Here is a 22,262-nt window from a genome sequence, read left to right as displayed (position 1 = left end):
AATTCAGAGTTGGCCTCCTGAGTTCCCTTTCTTATCTGCCTTCTAGCAATTTTGCTACTCATTAAAGATATCCTGTGGGAGGAAAGAAACAAAACTCAAATCCACCCTGCACAGGAGTTAATAACTCTGTAGGAGTGAAGGCATTTCCTATCACTATAGCTACAGGTGTTTTCTTCATAAATTTATGAACATACTTTTACATTCATTTTACTCTATATTTTCTCATTACAGAAAAAATTTCATGGCTATATGGCATTCTATTAAACTTAGAGACAAGGAAACTGTATTATTTGAACTGCAGAAGTTATTTTAATCTTCAAATAAAGTCAATTCCTCAAACTAGCATCAATAATGTAACTCTATGATAGTATCTATATACTGAGCACATACAAACAAAATAGAACCCAATAATCTCAAGCAGAGGCTTAGGGTGACCTATAGAAGCTTTGGTCACTGGTATATTTAAGGAGCAGAATGCATCACTTGCATGATAGCCCTGTACAGAATGACTCCTATTCGGTATTGATAATCTACACTAGGTTATCTATTGAGTCCTCATGGGCAGAAATAAGGATGCTGGATTTAATTCAAATAATTAATTTTAGTATGTCTATATAGAGAAAGAACTTTGAGGATAATAATGGAATGAGCTACTGCTAGCATATTTCCCAAACAGCAAAACTACTCTAAACCAAGTGTTGCATGTCTCTCAAAACTTCCCTGTGTCTCATCTTAGCACAAAGGATGCTTTTTAAAACAGTTCCTCGACTTTCCCATTTAGATACATCATATTAGAAGCTCAGAGCTGACAAGTGTTCCAAAACATGTACCTGCTTGAAAATATATTATGCTATGGGCTTTTCTTCACTGTGGGTTCTAAAGATGGTTTGAAACAATTTTATACTCTGGTGAGAGTGTGTTGAGAAAGATATGAGACATTTTAAAGTTATACAATGGTGCTACTGCAATTTTTTCATGGCCATTGGTAAGTGAAGAGAGGCACAACTGGAAGGCTTTAGGCTGATTATTACTTAACACAGCAATGTAAGTCTCTAGAATTTCCTAATTAAAACAGACTTGATTTATGTTCCCTAAAAATGGATTATATTCATATTATTTCACAATGTTCTTTTTTCCCCTCCAACATAATATTTTTATTATTTGGGAATTTCACATCATGCACCCTGATTACATTCACTTCCCGGACCTCCCAGGTCTGCACCTCAACCCTTGTGACCTTCTTGCCCCCAAAAAGGAGGGAAAAAAGGTTCAATTTGTGTTGCCTATATACTCACTGGAACATAGTCAAACCCTAGTCAAACCCCAGTGGCCAGCCCCTTATAAAAAACTGAGTCCTTCTCTGCCAAAAGTCAGTAATTGTGGAAAGCTATACTTTAGCATCCTTATCATAATTAAAAAAAAAATTATTATTATACACTGTAGCTGACTTCAGATGCACCAGAAGAGGGCATCAGATCTCATTAGGGGTGGTTGTGAGCCACCATGTGGTTGCTGGGATTTGAACTCAAGACCTTTGGGAGAGCAGTCAGTGCTCTTACCCGCTGAGCCATCTCTCCAGTCCCTTATCATACTTTTTAAGAGTTCTCTTTGATGGCTTTCTATCTAAGCTGTTTCTATTTTGAGGAAGATCAGGTGGGGTGAGGTGGGGGTAGGGGTTGTCACATAGCCGTCCATGTACCTCTTTCTCAACTGTCACTTCGCAATCACTGATACCTCTACAAAAGTATCTCCCTTGCTCTTTACTGTCAGTGGGAGGATAGATCAAGGACTTCCATATGGTTTCTGGCGACAGCACAGACCACAGCCATCTACATGGTCTCCAGCATCAGCATATGCCATGGATCTCGGCATGGTCTCCAGTGGCAATACAGACCATGGACATCAACATGACCCTCTGCAGCAGCATGGGTCACAGATATTATCATAGCCCTCAGTGGCAGCACAGGCTAAGGCCATCAACATGGTCTCTGGGGCAACCTGAGCCATAATCACAAATATGGTCTCCAGCAGTAACATGGCTTCAGGTGGCAGCACAGACCATGAACATCTAAATGGCCTTTGGTGGTAACAGGGGACATAGACATAAATATTGCCTCAGGTGAGACATTATAGGCCACTCTCATCAGCATGGCTTCTGACAGCAATGGACACTAATATGGCCTCCTGCAGTATCACAGACTATAGATGTCCATCTGGCTTCCAGTGGTAGCACAGATCTTGGCCATTCACATACCCTCTAATGGCAGCCCAGACCATAGACATCAATATAGACCTCAGGCTTCAACACAGATATCAACAGGGAAGCACAGACCATAGAGGTCTCTTGAGGAGGTTCAATTCTGAAAATGGACAATTCTTCAGCACAGATATCCATGTTGCTCAGAACCATGGTGAATGTGCAATAGGACAGTATTTTCAGGGACTGAGTCTGCACAAGCTCCAGGCTGTTGCACAACACCCTCCTCCCCTCCGTTGGCCCTACTCAGTAATGACATGTTCCCTATCCAATGCAACCCTGTAGTTACATCATTCACTTACTGCTCTGAGACTGCAATGTATCACACAGCACACTTTTTGCCCAAATAACTTTACATATAAATATTCATAGCAACAAATTGTTGTTCTGGTTCAAAGACTCTGGTTTCTGAAACACCATAAATACTGAACAATCACTGAGATTGTCTCAATGGATATCCTGCTGTTGCAGAATCTGGGTGGTGTTGCGGGTAGGCAGGGCAGCTCCATGCTGGGAGCTGGCCAGCGGGGACAAGCTTAGTACATGACATGTTTCTTTGGGAGTTCCTATTCAATGGGAGCTCCAAGTCACCTCACATCACTCCATGGCTCCTCGGGCATGATCTTTGTGCTTGCAGCCTGCTGGCTAATATGTGAAGGGTATAGATTCATCATTCTCTGCTACACAGCTCTGTTTGACCCTCTTTCTTTCCAATCTCCTAAATCCACTTTTTAAAAGCATCATCCATAGACTTGCCTTTTTTATTCTCTCTCTCTCTCTCTCTCTCTCTCTCTCTCTCTCTCTCTCTCTCTCTCTCTCTCTCTCTTTCAGTTGGTCTGGAGATACTACAGGCTTTGCAGGCTCCTTTTCCAACCCTGCAGCACCCTTCAGGTCTCTCAGACCGGAATTTAAACAGAGTTTTTGCTGTGTTAGAGGTATTTTTGTTTAATAATAATAATAATAATAAAGTAACACTGAAATGTAAGGAAAATAAGCCTCCATCTCAAAGTCACATGCCAAACATGAGATTGGCACTTATAACTCTGGATGTTCCAACTCTGCACCCCATCAACATGTTCTACAAGGGAGTGGTGGTAGAAAGTGGAATATTGGCCAGTACCATGGTCTCACATGTATATACCTCTCATTTTGAAGAAGGCAATCCCATGTATTTAGCTCAAGATGAGATCTTTGGAAGTGATTTGTGTGTGTGTGTGATATATATGTATATATATGTATATATATACATATATATATGTATATATATATGTATATATATATCAGGGTTAGGGTTAATATTCACATGAACACATATGTATGACTTGTAGAAATATCAGCATGTACATGAAAAAACTATCTTGCTGTATGATAGTAAATAAACAATTGAACTGGCTGTATGAGGGAGAGGCAGATCTCTGATTGTGGTGTTTGTCAAGTTTCATGGTATGAATGTTCCCTCCATGGCTGATTTCAAGATAGCATCACATCAACTGGCTTAAGAAATTTCTAAAAAATATAATGAGGACACTCATGAGTCAGAGTGAGCAGGGTGCAATTTCCTATAGAAAATATTTCCCTAATAAGACCAATCATCCAATTTCCTTAGAATAAGAGATATTAGCTTTTTTTTTTTTGGTGATTATATCCCAACTATCTTTTGAGGTTCAGAAACATGAAAGACAGAGGGGGACAGTGAATTCCTATGAATCCTGTCTGACCTCCAAGCAGAAGAAACAGAAGCATTGAAGTCAGTGTCACAAGAAAGTAACAGATGGGGCTGGAGTGATGGCTCAGTGGCTAAGAGCACTGATTGTTCTTCCGAACGTCCTGAGTTCAAATCCCACCAACCACATGGTGGCTTATAACCATCTGTAATGAGATCTGATGCCCTCTTCTGGTGCCTCTGAAGATAGCTACAGTGTACTTAGATATAATAATAACTAAATCTTTTTTTAAAAAAAGTAACAGATGATCTGATAATATTTAAATTTTAAAAGATATTCCCAAGTAGGGATTCTGTTCATATATAACCATAAAGATGCTCTACTCCTGCATATTTGTACCAGAATTTGTCTCACTCACACCCCTTCTTTATACACTCAGTTAAAATTAGTGATAAAAAGTGAAGTTTTAGAACTGCACATCCAGAGACCTCATAAGTGGCATACTATGCCATTAAGATGTAAAAATATAACTGGGACAAAGGAACTTTGATTTCATACAACTTTCTGTCACAATAGTAAACGGAAATTGGTTTGACTAGTCTACTTACAGATCAAATATATTATTTGTATAACACCAATGTTTTTCTAAAATCACTACTTTTTAGTTAAAACAGCTACAATATAATTAAAAGGACACAGACTAATAAAAAACTTCTTCTGCTTCAATTTTAGTGCCTCCCGAACTGGATTTAAGCAATTAGCCTCTTAAATCTTTTACAAACCTTTAAAATAAAATGTCTTGGAATTATAAGAAAGCAGTCCTAGAACCAAAAGAATTTCTAAAATTTGACTGACAGGATTATTTTGCAAATAACTCTTTTATGACACATAGGAGAGGCTAAGTACTTACCTTTTGAATTACTCCCTTGCAGTCATGAGATAAGGCCAAGTTTGAAAGAAACATAAAAACCAACTGCTGAATGGTGGTGTTCTCTGCAGGCATCTGAGAAGCCAGTTTCAGGATACACAGTATCAGGGAGCTACTGGGGGTGCCTCTGTGTGCAGTTTGAATATACTGTCCATAATTTGACCAACAAAGGGAACTGCAGCCTTCAAAAGAAACAGCCTGTCACTGAGTCGCCTCTGTTCTGCTGCTTAGTTTTTAAAACACAAAGTAGTAAGCATATCTGACAGTCACCTATGAACTACAAGTGAGCACTGAAACCTAATGCTAACATGTACACTCAACCCAACAGATTGACTGAGCTCACTCAGGGGCCAATTATCTCAATGGAGCATTAAAATGCCAACTTTTTTTTATTTGTTTTTTAAAGAAAGAATTAGATGAGCATAATGGGTTTTTAAAAATAGTTTATAAAGAAGGCTTGGAAATAAAAGCCTGTGTGGAAGTATAGAATTTTAGCAATGAAAGGTAACTGGGACAGCTCAAACACCATTTTCCACAGTACCCAGATAAAGATAAAGAGCTCACAAAGCCTGATCATGGGATTTCAAGGTCACAGAGCTCATAGGCAGCAGGAGCTAGCAGTGGTATCTATGGCTTTCCAGAGTTCAATGTATTCTGAATAAATCAGATAACCATATGAGATTTATTAGGGGATTAAAACAAAACAAAACAAAAAACATGGGAGAGTTAGAAATGTATTTTGGTGACTGTATTGTAATCTAAATCCAAAGCAGAATTACTTTGTGAAAGTTCATGCAAACAGAACAGCTTGTATAGTCATATAAGAATTGAACAGTCTGTGAAATAAACTCATTTGTGATAAGTACAAGAAAAAATATGGTAACTTTCCTGTATTCTTAACTTCATAACTATATTCGACATCAATGTGTTCACTAAATGATATATTTTTGCTTAGACACACATCAAATAGAAAAACAGTATGTCTGCCTTAGGTTGGTGATACCCTAACCACTTCTACTATTCTCATACATTTTAAGGATGCATATAGTACAAATTAGTTTAATTTTTTTATATCAAAATATGTATTGCTGCTTCACATTAAGCAACTCAAGTTTTGCCCCTCCAACTTTTCTAGATGCACAGGATGAAAGCTAATATAAGGGAGGACCACACTCGACTCTACATTTCAGAGACAGGCTATGCTAGGTTAGCCACCCTGCAGGGAGGGTTGAGATAGAAGGCACATTGAGAAGAGACTGTCCAAGAAAGGGACAGAGAAAGCAGTAACAGAAGGGAGAGAGGACAATTCTGATTCACAACTCGTCACAGAATGGTAGTTCATAAGCTTCACTCTGTTACATGCAGGAGACTTTCTAAGTAGGCTAGTGAAGCAGGCAGCCTAAGGTACCAGACTATTCAAAGAAATAAGTCATCACAGCACAAAGCTGTGACGAGAAGAGCTCATACTTGACTTCATTTCCCATCCCGTCCCTATGCATCCTTTGGTATGTGGACATTTCTGTTGCTATGCCAAAGGAAATCACGCATACTTGCTGAGTGGTCAAAATTATACATCTGACCATGTAGTTACTAAACAGCTAACACACTTATTATTTCACCCCTTGATGTTTGCTTTTCACCTTCTAAATCAGTGACTTCACACCTCTTCTCTTCTTATAATCATCTACCCTTGTGCTTTCCTCATAGTCTAATCAGTTTCATTACAACTCACAATGCATGGCCCTTAATAGGTTGTCAAAATAACTTCCATGTGAATGAATACAATTATATCAACTTTCACAAAACCAATAGTATCTTGAACTAACTTTCATCATACCTGTCTCCTGTTCTAGAATCTATTAAAGACCTAATATTCACTTGCTTTTTCATTAATTTTCACATTTTGGATGTTCCCTCTGAATGCAGTTTCCCACAACCATATAAAATCAAGCCAATCTATTTCCTGAACTATCCAATGACTTTCCCAGGTCAACAAATATATTCTTAAATGGTCTGGAGCTTTAAGACCCATAAGAAACTTTGCCTTTGACTAACACATACATAATAAGGAAAAATACATCAACATACATATTTTTCTAGTTCAGTATAGTATCACATAAAACTATTATTTTAATTTATCATCAAAAACAACACTGGACTCTAGTTACCAGCTGGAAAATTTGCAGTATAGACACAAAGCAACTGTAAGGCAATTTGCATCAATGAATCTTCCATCAAAAGCCAAGGCCAGAGAGAGTGCAATACAGGCACAAGATGTGCTTCAAGAGCTGCCACCTGTTTTGCAAAAGAAATAAGACCAGCCATTAGTTTGGACATGTGGAAATGTAATCTTAGGTTTAAATAACCCCCAAAGTTGTCATCCACATAAGGTAATAGTTTAATTCATCTTTGCTACGTGTAAGGAAGAACTTTTCCTCAGTTCACCGGTGCTTCATGTTGGGCAGCCCGGATCAGGAGACTGCCCAGTCTCTTGAAGGGTAGCCAGGATATATTAGAGAAAACATTCAGAAAAGTGATTATCTCTTAGCAATAAATGAACTCTAAAAGGCCTCAAACAAGGTCCAGAGACAGAGATTTGTATTCAAGAAAATACTCTTATCGATTCTGCCTTTTCCTTTTTTTAATCTAAAAATTGATTTCAATTATCACAGATTTCTCTGTATCATGATTAGTTTTACTATATTTTTCATACTCATTGAGGGAGATACACTCCTTGTATCTGCTTCATCACAGTGTCACAAGAAGCACCTGCTCCCAAGTTTATCACAGGTCAGTGGGAGCAGTGACTATATACAAATCAGCACGACACATTGGCACTCCTCTTCTCAGAAACGAATACATCTATCTGCCCCTCTAAAACGTGGCTCTCCCTTCTCCTCAGGAATTTGATCTTTCCATTAGTTCTTTTTTCCCCTCTATCTTTATTAACTAGTCCTTAGCATGTTCATTTCTCTGATTACAGTAAGTAGTTTCCACAGTAGGAGAGCCAAATGTACTCATGTCATGCAATGATCAAGCTGTAGACAGAATGCTCACTGCTGTCATTAACACTTCTCACATTTCACAGCCAGCCCCCTTCAGTTTGTTTTCTGTTCTGATGATTGAGCCCACTCCAACCTTCGTGGCTCCTAAACTCTCTAGCACTGGGGCATTTACTGCAGGTTTCTCTGTGTTCACTTCCTTCTGTCTTATGTATATTCTTCTCTAGACCCCTCTGTTTTGCAGCCTTCTCTTATATGTGTTCTAAATATATGATCAAACCTATTATGACATACTGTCTTAGAAATTTTCAAGTAGAATGCTGAGTGCAAATACTAATAATACACTCCTACTATTCCCAGCACGCATAACTCCTCAAGCTCATACACACTTGGCTACACGCAGTTCTCCACCTGGATGGATCAAAGACATACACAGCACACACATGGGAAGCCTGAGCATCAAGTCCTTCATCACTGCAGTATGTCTATCATAATTCCTACATTAGTAAGCAGCTTGAGTCTGGAATTCATTCTACACCTTTCTTCTGTCCTAACTCTTCAGACTTACTTCTTATGTACCCCCTTTACATTTCTCCCTGCCCAGGATAAGGCTTCATCATGTTTTGCCTGGAATATCATAAATTGGGGGCTTGCTTACAGTTTCAGAGGATTAGTCCATGATTATCATGGTAGGAAGCAATCAAGCATGTACTGGAGCAGTAGCTGAGGGCTTTACATCTTCATCTGCAGACAGCAGGCACGGAGACTGGGCCTGCTGTGAGTTTTGAAAACCTCAAACCTCCTCCCAGTGACACACTTTCTCTAACAATGTCACAACTACTCCAACAAGGCCATACACACTAATCCTTCCAATCCTTCTCAAACAATTCCACTCTGGGGTGATTAAGCATTCAAATACTCATTCATAAATATAGAGAGAGGTTACAGGGGTCTTACTCATTCTAATCACCATATATGTATAAACAAATACTTTTTAAAAAAAAATTGTTACCTGCATTTCACTTAATGTAGCTTATATAATTAATATTTATCAAATTTTTCCAAATTAATGACAAATAAGAGCACAAAGTAAAAAAGTTTAAAACAAAAGAAATTTCTACAATTTATCTTTGTCTCACTGATTTTTTTATAATAAAGCTAATTCCTCAAAAGTGAGGTCATTCCACATTGAGCAACTTGATGAGTTCAGAAGATTCTTTGTCACACAATAGTGCCATCGTGATGGCTTAAGTGGACAGAACCAATACTTACAAAGAAAGCAAGATAACTCAGTGACTTTCAAAGAGTACTGTGCAAAGGCTATGGATGACAGCAGATATGAAAGGTAGGGCTTCCTTTAGGTAGCATGACCATGCTGAGCAAAACAGTCATACCTTTCTTTATAATTCTTCTTTCTTTATAATTATAAATACTGTCACTTTCTCCCTGAGAATAATCAGTTTTGACAAACATCTTTGAAAACCTCCACTTCCTAAGACATACACAGCCATCTAGTCAAAAAAACCATCTAAATGCCTAACAATATAGAATGAAGGGGTAGTTCAAGAAGTTACATTTCAATCATGAAGTGCAAGCTTTGATATAGGAATGTCATTAGTGTTGAAGGACAGCATGATTAAAGTCATCCAGCTTTGAGAATTAACTCTGGGCTGAAGAAACAATCAACTATACATCTTTAACAACTGAATTCAGAAGGTCCATTTTCCTTCCTGGACTACTTCATATAAATCTTAGCCACTCACTACTTGAACTGCTATCAGCAGTCTGAGGCTCTCTACTTACTTTACATTCTTCATTTTGATAAAGGCAGTTTCTTAGGAGCTGCATGGTGATGCTTAATTCTTTAATGAAGCCATCCTCCTGTATAGACACAGAGAAGTTGAAAAGCATGAATGCAGTTCCCTTAGAAACAGTAATTCCCTCCTTCGGGGTCACTGTCCACTGCAGCTGTGCTGTAATCATGCCCAACTAACATCACTTTGAGAACACTGACAAGGTATGGTGACCATATATCAAGAAATACATGCACCACAAAAAAAAGCTATTGCTGTCCCGTCAGGCATGGAGGAATTCTGATATATAACAGCTTCCATGTTACTTCTCAATCAAGGCAGGCAGGTACTGACTGGTTTCCCATCATATCAGGCCCCTGCTGACTTTCACAGTGATGACTATGGCTTTTGGCTAGGCAGAAAAATAAGAAGCAGAAAAGGAAGCTGCCAAACATGGATTTTGTTACCATTTAAGAGTTAACCTAATAAATAAGGCTTTGTCTTTTTTTCTTTTTAAAGATTTAACTTTACTTTTAAATTACATGCATATATTTATATAACATCTTGTCTCATACATATATATATACATGCATTTACATATATACATATGTACATACATATATACATACATATGTGGGTATGTTCATGTGAATGAATTCAGTCCCTACAATAATCAGAAGAGAACATTGTATCCTTTGAAAGTTAACTTATGGTCCTCTGAAAAAGTACTATGTGCTTTTAAAACGAGCCAGTGTGTGTGTGTGTGTGTGTGTGTGTGTATTTAATAAATGGAATATTTATTTGTATATTTAAATATTCACATGTACTTTCTGAAAAAATGAGGTGTAAATGTTACTGGTCACAATTATGGCAAGGCCACAGGTAATATATATTTATTATGTTATATTGTATTTACAAAAAGGTAAGATTTATATACACAATCAAGCAATTAACTGCTAGAACAAACATCTGGGAATCATGAAAGAAAATATACAGAATGTGAGGGGGAAAATCTTGCCTCATCAATTGCAGGATTTTGTCACTATGTTGTAATAAGTGTTTATTCATGAGATAATAAATTTGAAATGTATGAACTGTCCAAACACAAATAAATTACAGTTGTTACAGATTTCATCCCTTGAAAACTTAACACTTTTATTCATATATTTCATTGTATAAAATATTTCAGAAATATATTATGTGAATGTACATATTTCTAACTGTGCATAAGAGGAATGAATAACATATAAATCCCACTTAAGGATTTTCAAATGAGATTGACCTCAATAATATACCTGCCTCTATCTGTCATGTAAGTCAAACACTGATTTCAACCTTGTGCTCATTGTAGACACGAGAGCAATGGAGACCTGGTCTCTCTATCCCTCTTCCCTTGCAAGAGAATTCAGACCTTGAAGTCACCTTTTTTTTCAGTACTGCTTTCCCAGGCCTCAGCAAATCTAAGTTCAGTTGTGCATTGATGTGCTTCATCTGCTCCATACAGTTTTCTATGAGATCAGCTGAAAGAAAAAGGCTGCAACTGTCAAGGGGCCATTCTGTTCCTGAAGACATTAAGGCTGCAAATACTCAACACACTGATAATCCATTCAACTATACAATGAAAGAGTGAGGGTTTAAAGGGGCAAAAGAACACAGCATCAGAGGCCCCTTGTTTTCCTTTCTTAGAGTTTCCAGGTCTACTGTATTTTACAGCTTACATGCTTTATTTTAACAGCAAATAATTAGTTGAGTAGATGGGTTTTTTTTTTTTAATTACTTTCTTTCACCTCTCAGACTTGTATTCACTGATGTACAGAAGGGAAATCATGACCCTATAGTATGAAATTTTATATAAAAATACTACTTATTTGATATTGTAGTCTTCACTATACTATAAAAACTATGCTTGTGTGTTAGGTGTATAAAATATGCTTGTATATACTAGTTAATTATGAAGCTAAACAATAGGTTACATCTTGAAATTTCTTTATACATGCATATATATACATATATATATATATATATATATATATATATGTGTGTGTGTGTGTGTGTGTGTGTGTGTGTGTATGTGTGTGTGGGTGTGTACACACACATATTCTCTGGAGTAATAATCATTACATGCAAATAGAAACACAATCTACAAGTATCATCTTTGTATTGTTGATTGACTGATGTTTTAGAGTTGGGGATCCAACCCAGAGTTCTGTGCTTCCTAAACACTATATTCCCAGCTTATTCTTTTTTTTTTTTTTTGCAATCAATGTGGGGCTAGAGAGTGCTCTGTGGTTAACCACATAACTAATATAAAACTCTTGCAGAGAATATGAGCTCAGTTCCTAATACCCATGTTAAGCACCTCACAACAGCCTGTAACTCCAGGTTAAGGATCCAGTGACCTTTTCTATCCTCCACAAGCAAGGCTACCCACATGCCCATACAAACACACAGATATACACACATACACATAATTAAAAATAAAATAAATCTTAAAAATAAAATTTAAAAGTAATGACTTCAGTACTGTTATATGGAAAAAAAACTTTTTAAATGTCATTGAAATTTTACTATAATTTCTTTACATTTTTAGTACAAATAAACAAGCTGTAGAAAATATAATTAGCAAGATGTCAGTAAACAATTGATGGTGATGCTCACATCTCAAAGCATGTCTCTGCGCTCTTCTGCTGACAGCCAGAAGTGACATCAGGGCATTTGCAGCAACTCTTTTCAGGACATTTTTGGGGGATATTCCTTCATAGCACTGTAGAAAAGGCAGACAAAACTGCTTAGAAGAAAAATTCAATCTGTAGTAAAACTGCTATGAACCAAGACATGTTTAGATAAGAGGCACATTAAGTATTGTGTGAAACAACAACAAAAACTAAAAACAAAAAATTCCTATAATTTAATAAATTATTACTATCTATGAACGTTCTGCAGAGAAAAGCCTAAATAGGATATTATCCATATGGAAGAAAATTAAAATTATTCTCAAAGTCCCTCTAGCGGGGAGGGGTATAAATTAATGCACAGCAAGAAAGTAGAGAGTAACCAAGGGGTAGGGGGACAGTGAATTCTAGACTATTAGGACACAAGTTCAGTGAAGAAGAAAATGGGTAAAAAAGGAGTAAGAGGCAATGCAGAGGGAGAAGGAGGAGGGATGAATAACACTAAAGATATTTGAAAATGACATAGGAAATCATATTAGTTTGTGCTTACCTAAAATTACATATAGTAAATATGCATATGTATATATATAGACATAGAGTTTAAATTGAGTTATGACACAGAATAACGATGGTATCATAGACTCGCTAAAGAAAACCCCCAGTACCAATCAAAAGAAATTGTTCTTGAGTTGTAAGTCAGTGGAGTCCAAAAGACCCGTAACATAATATAGGCTATGCTGTGGTCCTTCATTGCCCCCCCAGAATTTGAAGGTAAGACCTTATTGCACTTCAGTCACAGTACTTGCAGGAAATAGGATGGACCTGACCTGGAAGTCTCCTCCCTAAGAGCTTTCTCTCATTTGTGCACCAATGTGCTGTGCAAATTGTTAAGAGAGAAAACAGTTCTGTTGTAGCCAGACTTTTGCTACTTTGTGGGTTCTTCTTTCTTCCACCTTCTCTACCCCTTTATTCTACCCTTTCAATCCCCTAACACTAGATAGAAGAGAAAAAAGGATAGAGGGGAAAGAGGGTGATGTTATTGTTAGACTACTTCCTGCTGATTAAGGATGTCAAGTTCCTAGGAGCAAGATTGATTTTCACCCTCAGTATATCTAATTTTTTTCTTACTGATTCTTCTTTGCGCATGACTACTTAACAAACTACAACCAACAGCAAACAACCAATAACCCACCCCACCTCTCAGGCCCTAGCATTTATATACATTCTGAAAAGTCCCCAGAATTCCAAATATCACACAACAGCAGAAACTATCTGCATCTGGCAAAATCATGCCCCTGCTAGAGCATGAGGCAAATCATAGCTCCTGTGAACAATCATATCCCATATGCCACACCTGGGATTAAAACGAAAACATATTCCTATAATATTTCTGTGTTTGTTAAGGAAACCAAAATTCTCAGCACACCTATAACTATCTGTGACTCCAAGAAACACAACATTGGCTAGGCTAGAAAGATACCTACAGTGCTTTTATTTTGGAGGTAATAATGCTGCTTTTATCTTGACGGTAGCCAACATTGTCTAATTGGACTTGAGGAACTCAAAAGAAGGGAAATGCATGCCTGATATTATAAACCCAGCCAGTTATTTGTTGTTGGAGAGGTCATAGATTCAAGATGATAACCTCCTATTCTCATTTTTCTGAACCAATATAAATTCTAACTGTATTGCAAATGCATATCCTCATACCCACAAATAAGTGTAGCTTTCACCTCTTATTAAAGGAGAATAAGGTGGAGAATATTACAGAAATCTACTAATGGTCACTAGGGAGTGGGGAACTGAGAAGGGGGCAATGAGCAGGATGTAAAGTGAATATAATAATATAATAATATAATAATAATAATAATAATAATAATTTACTTTTAAAATAAAAGTATAGATATGTACACACACATATATAAATATACATCTATACACATACACACATATATGTGGAATTAGCCTATAGCAGGGGCAACAATGATGCTATTAGACACTACAAACTAGCAAATAAAGTCTAATGCCAGGAATGTATTTTCTCATTTGGAGCTGTTGGTCAGTAAAATGAAGACAACACATACTCATGTCATCTGGAAGGTTCATCACTACTGACTTGTTTTCACAGTGCTTAAGTGTGGGATGATCATCAATCTTGCTGAGCTGTGAATCTTGTGATCTACGATGACCTACAGTGCAGTAGATATACCCACTGATGCAATAGTGCCATGAATATCGTAGGAAAAACTAAACCACTTTGTTTTTTGGATTTGGCATCAATGCAGCACTGAGTTTTTAAGATTTATCTATTTTATGTGCATGTGTGTACACCCAAGTGTATAAATGTAAACCACATGCATCTAAGAACCTGTGGAGGCCAATCAGAAAAGGGCATTGGATCCCCTGGAACAGGAGTTACAGGCAGTTATGAGCCACAATGTGGGTGCTGGGAGCCAAACCCAGGTTCTTTGTAAGAGCAAGAAGTGCTCTTTACCCATGAAGCCATTTCTCCATCCTAGCATCTATTTCCTCACTGGGAAAAGCTGAGAGGATGGATGTAAGGAAGTATCTATAAGGAAGCTCTGGTTTCATCAAAATAAACAACTTTTGAGAGGAGACCAAGCTTTGACAGATGCAGACAGACACCTGCAGACAGATGACAAAACAAAGGAGACTCTCTGTCAGGGTTCTTAGTGATACTGAGAAAACAACCAGATTTCTTAAGACAGAGGGGAAAAAAATTACCCCAAGGAGCTCTATAAATCTTCCATGCATCCTTTAGCTGGAGCAAAGAGTGTCTCCTGTCCTTTTGCTGTTGCTTTTAATTAAATTTCTGGTAGTATACAATGGGATGGGGTTGATTGTAACATTTCCACACATATTATTACACCCTATTACTCTTCCCTCTCTTGCTGGCCCTCTTCTACCTAGAAGCAGCATGCCCTTTGACTTTATGACATAAATTCTATCTCCTCATTTCCCTCTCAGTTTTGTCTGTCTACCAGACTTCCCTGCATTGCAACACAGTCAAGACCGATGCTAAAAATGTACAAGTAGTCATGCCATAAATACCTTCTTAAGGACAATATTCACAAACCAAGGTGAGAGAAAAATCTCCAGATTGAAAGCAACAAAGGGACGGACTACGAGTCAGACAGCACAACCATGTGCATCAGATCTAACTGATTTGCAAATCTCTCATACAGAATTCTATCAATTTTCCACATTTCAGACAGAAGATAAAAGTCACAAAATGGTATTAAAGGCACCCCAACCATCTCTAGGTCTCATATGTCTTAGGCTTGCTTGAACTCCCAATTCTCTTGCCTCTATGTCCTGAGTACTGGAATTTCGGTGTGTGTCACCATAACCAGTGTATGTGGTTTTGTACATAGAACCTAGAAACTCACACATGTTTATGCAAGCACTCTACCAACCAAGCTATATACTACAGAAAGCTCATGCCCCATTCTGTAATGTCACATGCTCAAATTTCTGAGAGAGGAAGATTATAATTTTAAGGTTAGCTTACATTATAGAGTGAGTTCAAGGCAGGCTTGAACAACTTAAAATTTATGTCAAAATCAAAGGTAAAACAAGGATCTGGGGATACAGCTTAGGAATAGAGTGTCTGTCTAGCATGAAAGAAGTCCCAGATTCAATCTCCAATCACACACATACACACACATACATGCATACACACACACACATACACACACACACACACAGACAAGGACACATAGACACCCACATACAGACACACATAGAAAAGCACACATACACACTCAGACATACACACTCAGACAAACAGACACTGACATAGGCACACACAGATACACATACATACACACAGAGGCAGATACAGAATGCTAGTAATACTACTAATTGTAAAAGAAATATTTGTTATGTACTATAGTTTGGTACTGTATGCTTACTTAATCAAAATGAACATTGATTCCTTAGTAAAATGATTGAAAAACATTTAAATTGATAAGTACTGAAAGGGAATTCATTTAAAGATACATAAAATCTAAAAAAAAAAAAAAGTCAAGAGATTACACACCTGAAGAATTGTTTCATTAAGTCGCTCTGAAGATCTAAGGCTTCCCTGAGTTCCATCAAGAAGTAAGGCCACTCTTGGGGTCTGGCACTCATTTGTTTTGTCTTTGTCCTGGACACGCCTCTTTTCTTCCTCAGCCAAGAGAACAGACAGGAACTGGAGGCTGGCAATAGTCAGGGCAGGGCACTTGACTGAGAGGCCCACACATCTACACAGTGTATCTACAGGAGAATGATTTCAAACATAAATGACAACTTCTTCAAAATTAAAGAGGAAATTAATCAGATTGGTTTTAATAGTTAAATTTATAGCATTCTTATTTTTATTTTATTTTAATTATTTTTATTTATTTATTTATTTTTTTTTTTTTGGTGTTTTCGAGACACGGTTTCTCTGTGTAGCCCTGGCTGTCCTCGAACTCACTCTATAGACCAGGCTGGCCTTGAACTCAGAGTTCCGCCTGCCTCTGCCTCCCAAGGGCTGGGATTAAAGGTGTGCGCCACCACCGCCCAGCTTATTTTTATTTTTAATGATACAAAGCTATCAATATATACATGAATAAGAAAAACGTTTTAAAGTCAGTATTAAGGCAACATAGTAAGTTAAGAAATCTACTTAAGTTTTCATTATATGAGTTTTTCAGTATTTATACATGGGGACAGTATGTGGATAACTACTTTGAGCTAACATTTAAAGTTTTAAGAATTTTTAACTTCTGAATTTTTACTTTGGTACTAAGAAAATATTAGTCTGAGTTTGGAGGTATGGTTGAGGTATGGCTCAGCACTTGTCTAGCATGTATAGAGACCATATAGAAACCTACTTTATATGCTTGCTAAAAATATATTTTAAAAATAATTAAATAAAATTAAAATTAAAAAGACTAATAAATACTATATATACATATATATGTAAAGTCCTGCTATGTTAAAGTTTATGAGAATACTATAAAAAATCAAAACTTACTTATTTAAAATAGTCCATTGCTTATTTTAATGAGAAATAGAAAATATAAAAATAACCACATTATTGGTATTTCTGGGCTATAAAAAATGTCTTGAGAAAAGATAATATTTTAAAATTTCCCATCTTGATATTGCTTGCATTTGAGATTCCATGTATCCACATCTAACACAGAATGCAGATGTAGCAAAAAAAAAAAAAAGTGACTGACTTCTTTGGGAACAAATATAAATCTAATTGTTTTATAATCTTTATATTTTTCTATGAAAAAAACAGACTTTTCTTATTTGGCTTTTGGCATACTGAAATTTATTGCAGCTTTTCAAACCTGCATATTTGGGGAAAGGAGGCTGATCAGGAGTACAGCAAACTCTCAAGTCAAGTACCCTGCAGCTCTTTCATATGCCATGCCTTAACAACCTGGAGAATTGACACATTTAGCTGATAATAAAGATTGTCTTATTTTTATTAGGCGAGACACCCCAATCCTTTGAAGGTCTTCTTACCAGTCACTGCCTCCCAATGCTTGGCAAGAGCTGAGGTAAGAGGAACAAGGGAGACAGCACCAGCTTTCCTCAGTAGTGTGGCCAGAAGGTCAAATAAATGCATCCATGTGCGGTAAAAAGCCAACACTAACTGTACATCTATAAATTAATCAAAATGCTACAAGTTATTAACAAGAAGAGAACCATCAAACACTCAGAACTTACTGTTACACTTTATTGCATCCACACAGTAAGAGGTATATACACATGCCAAAAAGAACAATAAAAAAGGATCTAATTCAGCAAGTAGTGCCACATGACAATCCATCACTGAGGAAAGTCAGGACAGGAACACAGACTGGGCAGGAACCAAGAGGCAGGGGCCGATGTAGAGGCCATGGAAGAGTGCTGCTGATGGTTTAATCCTTCTAGCTCGTTCAGACTGCTTCCCTGTAGCATCCAGGGCTTCCCGCACATGAACAGCACAGCCCACCATGGACTGGCCCTCCACTGGCCAATCTGATAGGGGTGTTCTCTGATTGAGGTTTTTCTTCCCAAAGACTCCACCCTGCATCAAGCTGACATAAAAACTAGCCTGCACAACTATCCAAGTCACTACAATTAACTTCTTTTATCTACTGCTTCTTAAAAGTATGTCCCTCCACCCTTCTACAAAGTCTGAAAGCAATGATTTCATTAAAATATATTCAACAATCAGAAAGTATAATACAATAAATAAAAGCTACAATTTCAGAACTGCACAGTAGGCATATTATAAAACATGACAGTGGCTACTTCTGTTAAACAAACTTTCCCCTTATTTTCGTTATTCCCTCTAGCAGTTTGTGCAGAGATGAAAAGGAAAGCACAATGTGCTAAGGTCAAGGCAAAAGAGAAATAAAACTTTCTTTGAAGAGCCAAACAGAGAATTACCCCACAAAGAAAACTACACTACAAAGCAGACTGAGAAATGCTGCCTGTGTGGACCCCTTGCTAGAGAAGTTAACCTTCCACAGTGAGCGTGTTCTGTAGATGGAAGTTGGATAGTGCTGGCTATCTTGGGGAGTCTCTCTGGCCATACCACTGCAGTTCTGTGACCTTTCATCAAACTTCATGAACATAAGCAAGGGACACTGTCCAGGTATTCCTCAGCACCAATGAGGTGCTTGGAGAGAGCACCTTCCAGGGATTCAGGTCACAACCTGTCCCAGTGCTTCTCAGCTGTCTTGTTCCTAAACCCACTGAGAAGCATTTTAGACGTTTTCTCATTGCCAGTCCCAAAGATATGCTGTGTACTCATATATATATTTGCATTACCATTTTAAAATACTACCGATAAGTCTACTCTTTTTATTCAATATGATATTTTATCTTTCTTAAGCCAGTATAATGAGATGGGGCCACCCACCTATCTCAAAAATATTATCCCAGAATTGCTCCTGTCTAAAGGAAATACAGGGACAAAGAGTGAGGCAGAGTCTAAAGGAAAGGCCATCCAGAGACTGTCCTACCTGGAGATCCATCCCATATGCAGCCAACAAACCCAAACACTGTTGCTGATGCTAAGAAGTGCTTGCTGACAGGATCCTGATATAGCTGTCTCCTGAGAGGCTATGCCAGAGCCTAGCAAATACAGAAGCAAATGCTCACAGCCAACCATTGGACTGAGCACTGGATCCCCAATGGAGGAGTTAGAGAAAAGAGCTTGAAGGGGTTTGCAACCCCATAAGAAGAACAACACTATCAACCAACCAGACCCCCCACAGCTCCCAGGGACTAAACCACCAATCAAAGAGTACACATTGAGGGACCCATGGCTCCAGCTGCATATGTAGCAGAGATGGCCTTGTTGGGCATCAATGGGAGGGGAGGCTGTTGGTCCTGTGAAGGCTTGATGCCCCAGTGTGGGAAAATGCTAGGGGAGTGAGGTAGAAGTGGCTGGGTGGGTGGGGGAGCACCATCATTGAAGCAGAGGGGAAGAAGGGATGGGATAGGGGGTTTGCTGAGGGGAAACTGGGAAAGGGGATAACATTTGAAATGTAAATAAATAAAAAATCCAATTAAAAATAGATAGTATTAAATTTGAATACTAACAGCTTTTAAATTTATATTCCAAGTTAAATATTTTAGCATTCCTATTTTTAAAATTCTTTATTGGTTATTTTATTTATTTATATTTCAAATGTTATCCCCTCTTCCAAGTTTCCCCTCTGTAAACCCCCATCCTATCCCTCTTCACCCTGCTTCTATGAGGGTGCTCCACCACCAACCTACCCACTCACACCTCACTGCCCTAGCATTCCCCTACACTGGGGCATCAATTCTTCACAGGACCAAAAACCTCCCCTCCCATTGATGCCAGATAAGGCCCCTTCAGCTCCTTCATTCCTTCCCCTAACTCCTCCATTGGGGTCCGTGTGCTCAGTTCTATGATTGGCTGCAAACATCAACATCTGTATTGGTCAGGATCTGGCAGAGCCTCTCAGGAGACAGCTGTATCATGCTTCTGTCAGCAAGCACTTCTTGGCATCAGCAACAGTGTCTGGGTTTGGTGGCTGTATGTGGGATGATCCCCACATGGGGTAGTCTCTGGATAGCCTTTCCTTCAGACTCTGCTCCACTCTTTGTTCCTGTATTTCCTTTAGACAGGAGCAATTCTGGGTTAAAATTCTGGAGATGGGTGGGTAGCTCAACCAGGGGGCCATGCCTAACCTCTGGATATGGTCTCTACAGGTTCTCTCTCTCTTTTGTGGGGTATTTCAGCTAATGTCATCCCTGTGGGATCCTGAGAGGCTCTTNCTTTCCTGGTATCTGGGACTTTCTGGTTGCTACCCCAAGTTCCCTATCCCCCAATTGCTACACACCTCTGTTCAATTTCCTCACCCTCTGTACATCTCTTCCATCTCCTCCCATACCTAATTCGTCCCTTCTTTTTCCCGCTCCCCCTTTTCTCTTCCTTCCAAGCCCCTCCTACCCTCCACTTCCCTTGACTATTTTGTTCCCCCTTCTGAGTAGGACTGAAGCATCTACTCTTTGGTCTTCCTTCCTCTTGAGCTTCATGTGGTCCGTGAGTTTACTAAATATTTTAATTAAGTTTATTTGTTTATAAATAAGGTATTGAATTATATACTTAAACTAGCAAATCATATAAATATATAATATTTGTAGATATAAATATCTAATATATTTCCACATATTATAAACATATGGAAACATAATAAAAATACAGTCAAAGTTTAATAAAAATCATTCAAAACTTAGTTTTTAATAAAACAATTTAAGAATACTTTCCTTAATGAACATTTATACTTTTGCAAGATTAAAAAAAATACCTAGCTGTTAAATATACCTTCAGATATGATAATTTTGTCTTAGAGTACTGTCTGTAAGTAATCACAAGGTTTAAAAAATTCTTATATAATAAAATGTATAGGAGGAATAATAAAAAAAATCTACAAGGCCACAAGAACAGTCACACCTCCTGTTGTCAAGTCACTACTAGATTAAGTGACTCACCATCTGCATCTGTTCACATCCATGAACTCAGTGTCAGTGTTGGTCATGTAATATCTACAAAACCCAACATAAGAAATTACTAAAATAAAAAGAATTTATGGGATAGAATTGAGCTCTGTTAGACCACACATCACAGTAATATCTACCTCATGCCCTTCTCACAAGATCAATCTTTATTATTGTTGCGACAACGATCTAACCTACTAAGCTTCATTAAATTATTGCTAACCTGAAGAGAATTCCTAAGCAGTAAAATCATGCAACTCAAACACAAAAGTAATTTTAATATGGATATAAGCAATGCTGTGGACTGGCATTGTTAAGGATCACAGCATCTTTCACTTTCACACCTCAAAGGCAACACAGATCCACACAATTCAAAAGATCTTAAGAAATGTTCATATTATATGCTGAACTGGCTCATACCTTTAACTGCCATTTGGCCTTAGTCACACACATAAAAATAGTACTCCAAGCTCACTGCAGACTGTAACATGTATTTCAGCTGAAATACGGAGGAGATTTCTGGCTCACTTTTTTATACGATTCATCTGCCCTAAGTTTCTCCTGGAGCCATTTCAGATCATTCCAAGTATAAAACACATGATCAAAACCTCCCCAAATACTGAGAACAGAGGGAATAAAACAAAATATAAACTTTGGACATAGGACCTAGACACTCTGAGTTGGAACTGACCTGAAAGTCTTCTCTCTGAGGACTATAGTTCATGGTAGTAGACGGCATCGTTCTGGCTTCCAAAGGAGGGAAGCAACTAAGAGTCCTAATTAGCTAACATAACATGTTTATGATCTACAACAATGACTAGCATGGCACAATAACCCTAAGGGTGCAGGAGTGGCACCTATACCCTGGTGGTAACCAACCGCTCTCTAATGTATTTCCTCCACAAGAAGAAAATGA

The 22,262-nt window shown here is 37.9% G+C and overlaps 1 protein-coding gene across 1 annotated transcript in view; it reads right to left on the bottom strand.

The window, feature by feature from the left end:
• Positions 1-22,262, bottom strand: part of Rttn (rotatin) — a 149,999-nt gene that overhangs the window by 10,025 nt on the left and 117,712 nt on the right. The window contains exons 39-45 of the mRNA XM_021150514.1: positions 17,846-17,983; positions 16,380-16,597; positions 12,303-12,408; positions 11,067-11,164; positions 9,655-9,732; positions 7,018-7,144; positions 4,832-5,031 (exon numbers count right to left, since the gene is read on the bottom strand). Coding sequence (XP_021006173.1) covers positions 4,832-5,031; positions 7,018-7,144; positions 9,655-9,732; positions 11,067-11,164; positions 12,303-12,408; positions 16,380-16,597; positions 17,846-17,983 — 965 coding nt within the window. The remainder of the gene's footprint in view (positions 1-4,831; positions 5,032-7,017; positions 7,145-9,654; positions 9,733-11,066; positions 11,165-12,302; positions 12,409-16,379; positions 16,598-17,845; positions 17,984-22,262) is intronic.

Source organism: Mus caroli, chromosome 18 (genome assembly GCF_900094665.2).
Source record: "Mus caroli chromosome 18, CAROLI_EIJ_v1.1, whole genome shotgun sequence".
Taxonomy (NCBI): domain Eukaryota; kingdom Metazoa; phylum Chordata; class Mammalia; order Rodentia; family Muridae; genus Mus; species Mus caroli.
Note: the sequence above shows the minus strand (reverse complement) of the source record. Positions and strands in the feature narration are given on the sequence as shown.